The 7,845-nt window shown below is 54.3% G+C and overlaps 2 protein-coding genes across 3 annotated transcripts; one reads left to right on the top strand and one right to left on the bottom strand.

Annotated features, from left to right (window-relative positions):
• Positions 1-1,023: 1,023 nt before the first annotated feature.
• On the bottom strand, positions 1,024-3,473 carry LOC118880345 (basic proline-rich protein-like). Of its 2 annotated transcripts, XR_005016261.1 has the most exons (3): positions 3,175-3,473; positions 1,627-1,748; positions 1,024-1,165 (listed from the first exon to the last, which is right to left on the bottom strand). XR_005016261.1 is itself a non-coding variant. In XM_036823991.1 (2 exons), the coding sequence occupies exons 1-2, from the start codon at positions 3,466-3,468 to the stop codon at positions 1,127-1,129; spliced, it is 333 nt and encodes a 110-aa protein (XP_036679886.1). In that variant the 5' UTR covers positions 3,469-3,473; the 3' UTR covers positions 1,024-1,126. The 2 variants fall into 2 exon arrangements, 1 of the variants encoding a protein (XP_036679886.1); XM_036823991.1 differs by lacking the exon at positions 1,627-1,748.
• A 346-nt stretch (positions 3,474-3,819) lies between these two features.
• Positions 3,820-6,889, top strand: FZD10 (frizzled class receptor 10). Its single transcript, XM_036823990.1, has one exon. The coding sequence runs from the start codon at positions 3,998-4,000 to the stop codon at positions 5,741-5,743; it is 1,746 nt and encodes a 581-aa protein (XP_036679885.1). The 5' UTR covers positions 3,820-3,997; the 3' UTR covers positions 5,744-6,889.
• Positions 6,890-7,845: the final 956 nt, after the last annotated feature.

Raw genomic sequence — 7,845 nt, 5'->3', positions numbered from 1 at the left:
AGTAACACCACACGCACTTCATGGGATCATCAAACATCAATGTGCCAGGAGAGATGCTCCAAGCAACTGTTCCTGGAAAGCACAGATAACCTGAACCACTTTCTACCTTCAACTTTATTAATACCCTTCTCTTTTCCTGAGCTCTGCTGATATTCTACAAGTTCACTCTTGCAATTAGCTCGTAATGTGCTAAGTCTATGGTTCAATTTCTTTCTATTGCTGAAAGAGTTAGTACTTTTTATCTGAAAGAGATTACTGTGGGTTTTCTCAAATCTCATTTCAGAAAGATCTCACACAGTGCTTATAATTTCCACTGATAATAACATCGTAAGAGGAGATACAACTTTGACTTTTAGCAATATCTGTGTCAAAGTGTTTTCTACTTCGGACCTCGCTAGAACGAGATGAAACTCTGCCTCTCTCTCAATTTCCTTCCATCCAAAAATATTTAGTTTTCCATCAAAATATTGCCTGACTCCTGAAATCATATTCCCATTCAAAAACCTTATACTTTTCTGGACAAACATTTGCAAGAACTTGAAGGTAGTTAATGTTTAAGAGTGTCTCTCCCATATATATATATTTTAGGCAGTTGGGGTAAAACATATATATATATATATATATATTCCTTGTCCCTGCATGTTATTTGAAATCATGTTTAATTATAAAGTTTCATTAAAAACCTTTGCTCAAAATTTTAGAGGCCTAATAAGATTTCCATTAATTTAAACATATCGCTATTCCCACGACAGCCCCAAATGCTTTCTTTTCCCTCTTTCATCCGTGGTTAAATATGTAAATAAAATGTCTAAAGTCATTCTTCAAAGAAGACAAAAGAAAAAAGAGCTGAGGCGAGAGACAGCCATAACATTCCTCCCAATTCTCCATAACATTTGCCAGAGGGGGGCCAGTTGCCAGCCCGGGCTGAGCAGCAGGGAAGCCGCTGTTCCTTAGAATCACACATCTCAAATCCCACACACGGGAGAAAAAAAATAAAATAAAATATCTTTTCAGCTGGAGCCATCAAAAGACCCTTTTCATTTATTAGTTACAGAGTTATCTTGCAGTTGGTGATTTCTCAGAGCCCTCATTTTTCTATCATAATGTCTATTTGTTGGTTTCCATCTCAGCTGGGCAGAGCGAAGCACTTCTGCAGACATTTTTTCTAAAAAAACGAGAGAAGAAAGCAATCTGAAGTGGTTATAGTGAAAATAATGGGTCTGAACATGGCTGAATTAAAACAGCACAGAAAAGATCAATTAGGAGGCACTTTCCCAAAGAGCTAACACCCCGCTCTTGGTGTTTGGCACTGCCCTGACTCTCTCACATTTATATTTTCAGAGTTTCTGAGGGAAGGAAAGGAAAAGGAAAAGAAGGAAAACGATGTCCAAGGAAGGATCTTGGCAAGGAAAATTCTAGAAAAGCCAAGGGATGTCCACTGAATCTTTTTTAATGGAAAGGTTTGGAAAATGGCTCACTAGACTCAAAAAAAATATACACACGCACAAAAAGAAAACCCCATCCCCAAACAAACAAAACTGTCGTAAGAAAAATGGCAGCCTTTTAAAAAGCATCTCGGCAAACAATCCAGTTGAAGGCGGTTGTTCTGACTGCCTTCGCGTTTACCTCGACCACCTTTTTCTCCACTTTCTTCCTCACCGGAACCTCTTCCAACACCTCACACTGAGATCCAGGGACATTGATTCAGTGCTCGGTGCAATTCCCAGCCTCATTTGTCTCAGTGTTTGCTGGATGCATGGATGGATGGATGGATGGAAAGAAGGAAGGAGGGAAGGAGGGAAGGAAGGAAGGAAGGAAGGAAGGAAGGAAGGAAGGAAGGAAGGAAGGAAGGAAGGAAGGAAGGAAGGGGTGGATATGTGAGTTCTCCCAAGTTTACTAGATGTAAAATCCTACGACTTGTTTCAAATAAAAGCCAATACTCTAAAATGCCTTCTCAGAGGAAGTGCCCCACTTCTGCCCCCGCCGACAAGAAGCTTCCCACGAGATAAGGGCCTAGCAGAAGCGTTTCCTTCTTGGGCGCTTCCTAGAAATAGCCGGGAACCCGCAGCGCCCGTCGCTCCTGCAAAGCCCCGGGGGGGGCAGGGGAGGGGGCGACAAGACCGGGGGCCCCCCGCACCGACTCTCAGGGATGTCTGGACACACGGCACAGAGGGCTAACCCCAGAAAGGCAGGAGGAAAAAGGAGGCCCCGGTCCGCAGGGCCCGCTCCTCTGACCTCTCCTCCCGCCCGGGAAAGTCCTCCAACTGGCCCCTCTATGCGTGATCCTGGGAGTTTCCGCAAAACTTGAAGAGATCCTGACCTCGAGAGCGGCTAAGAGGAGAGAGGCCCGGCCACCTCCTAGGGGTCCTGTTTACTGAAGGGTTAATACGGGCAGCCAGGTGACGCGCCGGGCAAGTTCTCTGGAGGTGGGGCGTGGGCGTGTGTGGCCGAAGTGACTTCGTCCCCAACCGGCCCCCCCATCCGAGGGGGGTGATCTAAGGGCACTGGGCCAGGACGCTCCTTCCGCACTTTTTAAGAGAACTGAGAGGCACGGGCGCCTCCCCTTGCCCGGGGAGTTGGGGACCCTCGGAGCGAGCTGACTCAGCGCCCGCCCACCTCCCACCCTCAACGCCGAAGCGTCCCGCGGGTCTGCAGCCCAGGAGGGAGCGGGCCGGGCAAATCACTGGCCAAATAATATAAATACCCGACGAGCGAATGACTTCCTATAATAAATAAACCCAGCCGCCTAGAAGAACTCAGCAGCCCTGCCTGGCGCGAGGCCCCTCAACTCCGCGGCGCTGTCGGGGGCGCGGGTCCCTCTGCTACACGCCAAGCCCCCCACGGCCCGAGGCGGGGGTGGGGGGGTGGGACCTAAGAGCCCCAGGAAGCTGCCCTCCCCTCCCCCTCCCCCTCCCCGCCTTCTCCGCGGAGACCTCGGAGGCGCGGCCCTAAACTCTGGATTCCCAGAGCCCTTCCCCCCGGCCCTTAGCTCCACTCTTTGAAATTTCAAAGAGACCCCCCCCTCCCCGGAGCCGGAGCCCCGACGCAGGCCTGGCAACTCCGCAGCCTCGGGAAGATGCAGGCAGGTTTACAAGCGAAGGGGCCACTTTATGGCCGAGGCCATAAAACGCAAATCCCACCTCCCTTTGAAAGCGCCCTCCGCCCGGGACCCACCATAAAAACCAGGGCCGACGCGCCCCCAGCCTCGGCCGCGGACCAGCCCGCCCCCTCGTCCGGCCGGGCTCCGAACTCCCAGTAACCCCGGCGTCCTTGGGCTGCGGGGCACGAGGCCGGGGGCTCCCCGGGAAACGGGGCGCAGGCGGGGAGGCGGCGCGAGGGCAAGTCGGAGGCCGGCGCAGAGCGCGAAGGAGCGGCGGGAGGGACGCACGGGAGGGCGGCGGCGGCGCGGGGCCGGGGCCGGGGCCGGGGGGCGGCGGGCGCGGGCGGCCCCGAGCTGCGCTTTCTCATGCAAAGCAGCGGCGGGGCGGGGCGGGGCGGGGCGCGCGGCCGGGGGCGGGGCCTGTCACCGCGCGCCTCTTTCCCCCTTCGCCTTTGCGCTCGTCGGCTCCGGCCGGGACCAGATCTCCGCGAGGCTGCGGGCCGGGCCGAGGCCGGCGCGGGGAGGGCGGAGCCGCCGCCAGCCGCCGGCCCCCGTGCGCCCGCGCCGCCCGCCCTCTCCGCGCGCTCCCACGAGAGGCCAAAGTTGGCGGCGGCGGCGGCGGCGGCGGCGGCGGCCCGCGCGCCGAGGGCTCCGGGGCTCCTCTCGCTTCCCGGTATTGTTCGCAAACTTTGCTCCTCTCCTCCGCGGCCTCACCTCGGCGGACGCGGCGCGCGGAGAGCGGGGCCGGGGGCGCTCTGTGCGCACCGCTCGGGCTGAGCTGGGCGGGCATGGGCGGGGGCCCGAGCGGGGACGAGGAGCCGGAGCCGGCAGCCCGAGCCCCGGAGCGGCGGCTCTGAGGGCGGCCGACCTCCCCGCGGGGACACCTCCGACGCCACCATGCAGCGCCCGGGCCCCCGCCTGTGGCTGGTCCTTCAGGTGATGGGCTCGTGCGCCGCCATCAGCTCCATGGACATGGAGCGTCCGGGCGACGGCAAGTGCCAGCCCATCGAGATCCCGATGTGCAAGGACATTGGCTACAACATGACCCGCATGCCCAACCTGATGGGCCACGAGAACCAGCGCGAGGCCGCCATCCAGCTGCACGAGTTCGCGCCGCTGGTGGAGTACGGCTGCCACGGCCACCTCCGCTTCTTCCTGTGCTCGCTGTACGCGCCCATGTGCACCGAGCAAGTCTCCACCCCCATCCCCGCCTGCCGGGTCATGTGCGAGCAGGCCCGGCTCAAGTGCTCCCCGATCATGGAGCAGTTCAACTTCAAGTGGCCCGACTCGCTGGACTGCAGCAAACTCCCCAACAAGAACGACCCCAACTACCTGTGCATGGAGGCGCCCAACAACGGCTCGGACGAGCCCGCGCGGGGCTCGGCCATGTTCCCGCCGCTCTTCCGGCCGCAGCGGCCGCACAGCGCGCAGGAGCACCCGCTGAAGGACGGGGGCCCCGGGCGCGCCGGCTGCGACAACCCGGGCAAGTTCCGCCACGTGGAGAAGAGCGCGTCGTGCGCGCCGCTCTGCACGCCGGGCGTGGACGTCTACTGGAGCCGCGACGACAAGCACTTCGCCGTGGTCTGGCTGGCCGTCTGGTCCGTGCTCTGCTTCTTCTCCAGCGCCTTCACCGTGCTCACCTTCCTCATCGACCCGGCGCGCTTCAGGTACCCCGAGCGCCCCATCATCTTCCTCTCCATGTGCTACTGCGTCTACTCGGTGGGCTACATCATCCGCCTCTTCGCGGGCGCCGAGAGCGTCGCCTGCGACCGGGACAGCGGGCAGCTCTACGTCATCCAGGAGGGGCTTGAGAGCACGGGCTGCACCCTGGTCTTCCTGGTCCTCTACTACTTCGGCATGGCCAGTTCCCTGTGGTGGGTGATTCTCACGCTCACCTGGTTTCTGGCTGCGGGCAAGAAGTGGGGGCACGAGGCCATCGAGGCCAACAGCAGCTACTTCCACCTGGCCGCCTGGGCCATCCCGGCCGTGAAGACCATCCTAATCCTGGTGATGCGCAGGGTCGCGGGGGACGAGCTGACCGGCGTCTGCTACGTGGGCAGCATGGACATCAACGCCCTCACCGGCTTCGTCCTCATCCCGCTGGCCTGTTACCTCATCATCGGCACTTCCTTTATCCTCTCGGGCTTCGTGGCCCTCTTCCACATCCGGAGGGTGATGAAAACGGGTGGGGAGAACACGGACAAACTGGAAAAGCTCATGGTGAGGATAGGGGTCTTCTCCGTGCTCTACACGGTGCCGGCCACCTGTGTGATTGCCTGTTACTTTTACGAACGCCTCAACGTGGAGTATTGGAAGATCCTGGCCACGCAGCACAAGTGCAAAATGAACAACCAGACTAAAAACCTGGACTGTCTCATGGCCGCCTCCATTCCCGCGGTGGAGATCTTCATGGTGAAGATTTTCATGCTGCTGGTCGTGGGCATCACGAGCGGCATGTGGGTCTGGACATCCAAGACCCTGCAGTCCTGGCAGAACGTGTGCAGCCGCAGGTTCAAGAAAAAGAGCCGAAGAAAACCGGCCAGCGTGATCACCAGCAGTGGAATTTACAAAAAAGCCCAGCATCCCCCAAAAACCCATCTCGGGAAATACGAAATCCCTGCCCAGCCTCCCACCTGCGTGTGAATGGCACTTGGAGGGAAGGCCGGAGCGGAAAACTTTCCCAGAGAGCATACGGTGGCAGTCAGAGCCAAAACATGGTGCTTTTCTCCGTTGGTTGGTTGGTTGCTTGTTTTGTTTTGTTTTTTTCTTTTCTTTTTTTAAATAAAAGTAAAAGGAAAAAAAAAAAAGAAAATAAAAAGCTTTTACCCTGAAATTCAGGATGCTGTGATAACACTGAAAGTCAAAATGTACTTAAAGGCTTTTGTTTTGTTTTGTTTTTGTTTTCAGTGAAGGAGAACCCTCCCAGTTAAGTAGCCTCTTGTGTGACTAATTTGTGGTAACATAGTTGATTCAGGCCCCCAGAAGAAAACTTTTGTTTAGGACCGTCCATAAATATACATATGTGTGTTTGAGTTGGCTTTGCTATCCATTTACAAATCAGAGAAGAGATAACTTCTTTGCAAATTAAAGAGCCTCTGCTGAGTTTCAAAAAGAGAGAGAGAGAGAGAGAGAGCCGCTGTCCTGCAGGGAAGCCATCCCAGGGCCACCCTCAGGAAGGCTGCGTGTAGACAGCAACTTCTGTGCAAACAGGAAGGAAGAGAAAGCCTGATAACTCAGCACCCTCCAGTGGATTTGGAGTCACTTAAAAGAGACTCCAGCCTCCAGCCTCCACAAATGGTCCTTCTCCGACATAGAAACTTCCACCACATCTAATATTGGTCAATGCCAACGATGTGCAATACATTTTCTTTTCTCTTTACATGAAAATCAAAAGAGAAACAAGTATTTTGCTGTACATAAAGACAACAAAAGAAATCTCCTAACAAAAGAACTAAGAGGCCCAGCCCTCAGAACCCCTTTAGTTTTACGGTTTGTGGCTTTTTAATGGAAACCTAGCCAAAGCGATACACGTTTGGACTGATTTGCGGAAGGGTGGGTGGAGAGGGGAGAAGGATCATTCAAAAGTGCCCAAAGGGCTTATTGACTCTTTCTATTGTTAAACAAATGGTTTCCATGAATAGACCCGGGAAGCCATCTACCAACCTTGGAGTTTATTCTCCTCACCAGGAAACGCCAGGAAAGAGTGGTCCTGCTGGTGTCTATTTGTAATATATGATATTTTTCATGCTTCACTATTTTATTAAAAATAAAAGATGTTCTTTTGTTTGGTGCTGGTCCCTTGTGCGTTGTAAGGTGACCCTTCTTAGTGCGTGGAGAGAACAGAGAAAACTTTCTCCCTCTGTTTGCTTTTCAAGCAAATCCTGCTTGTGCATCTCTCTCTAGAGGTCATTGGTTATCTATGTGAAATGGCAAATGGGCGGATTCCAAAGTGGGCAGGATGATTTAATTTCGGGCTGTAGAGGAATTACATGCAGGAAGCGGCTATGGTTGGAAGTTGTCTCTGAGTGGCAGGATTCAAGGGCCTGGTTTTAGCACAGTTCATTAAGAAGCATCTTGGGTACTAAGCGTGGATACACTCGTGCCCCTGGACTAGGGTCCGGAGAATGGATCCAGCCAATTAGGAGAATTAAGTCAGAGTAGGGCTCAGTTGACCTGCTGGGGTCAAATTGTACTGAGATAGAATGGCATACAACCTTCCAAAGGATGCTGGCTTTACAGCAACTCCTGGACACGTTTACAAAACAGACTGTAGATCTGGACAGGATAAAATATCTGCTAAGGGTGCTGAGTCATCAAGCAGAAGTTCATCAGCTTTGCACACCCTTGTACTCGCTTCTTCTCCCGTGTTTGCTGTCTGAGTTGTGTAGCTGTAGACCTGAAGTGGGCCTGGGTTCCTCTTGTCAGAGGCACCGCTAAACTCAAGTTCTAACCCAAGGGCACCGTTCAGACCGACTGCCCTGGGGATCTGAGAGCACAAGCCGAGCCATCGGCGGGTCATCCTGATGCCAAGCTCCAGGTTGAACAAAGAGCTCTTAAGAATTTTGAGCATTGATTAAACACTTATTAATGATGGACGGAAGCCTGAAGAACAGGGCAGCCTGTTTCCTGCAGGTGGTGTTTAGGAATTAAGCCTGAGGACCCAGGCCACCCTTGCATCAATGACACTAGAATTGAACAATGGTATCAATCTTTTTTTTTTTTTTAGGGGGGGCTGGTAGGGGGGT

Source organism: Balaenoptera musculus, chromosome 14 (assembly GCF_009873245.2).
Source record: "Balaenoptera musculus isolate JJ_BM4_2016_0621 chromosome 14, mBalMus1.pri.v3, whole genome shotgun sequence".
In the NCBI taxonomy this organism is placed as follows: Eukaryota; Metazoa; Chordata; class Mammalia; order Artiodactyla; family Balaenopteridae; genus Balaenoptera; species Balaenoptera musculus.
Note: the sequence above shows the minus strand (reverse complement) of the source record. Positions and strands in the feature narration are given on the sequence as shown.

Bases quoted from the DNA above. Each gene is read 5' to 3' on its own strand.
- LOC118880345 (XM_036823991.1), bottom strand. From the start codon at position 3,468: ATGAGAAAGCGCAGCTCGGGGCCGCCCGCGCCCGCCGCCCCCCGGCCC. The intron at 1,166-3,174 runs GTGGGTCCCGGG...TCGTTTTTTTAG, and splicing joins CGTCGGCCCTGGTTTTTATG to AAAAAATGTCTGCAGAAGTG.
- FZD10 (XM_036823990.1), top strand. From the start codon at position 3,998: ATGCAGCGCCCGGGCCCCCGCCTGTGGCTGGTCCTTCAGGTGATGGGC.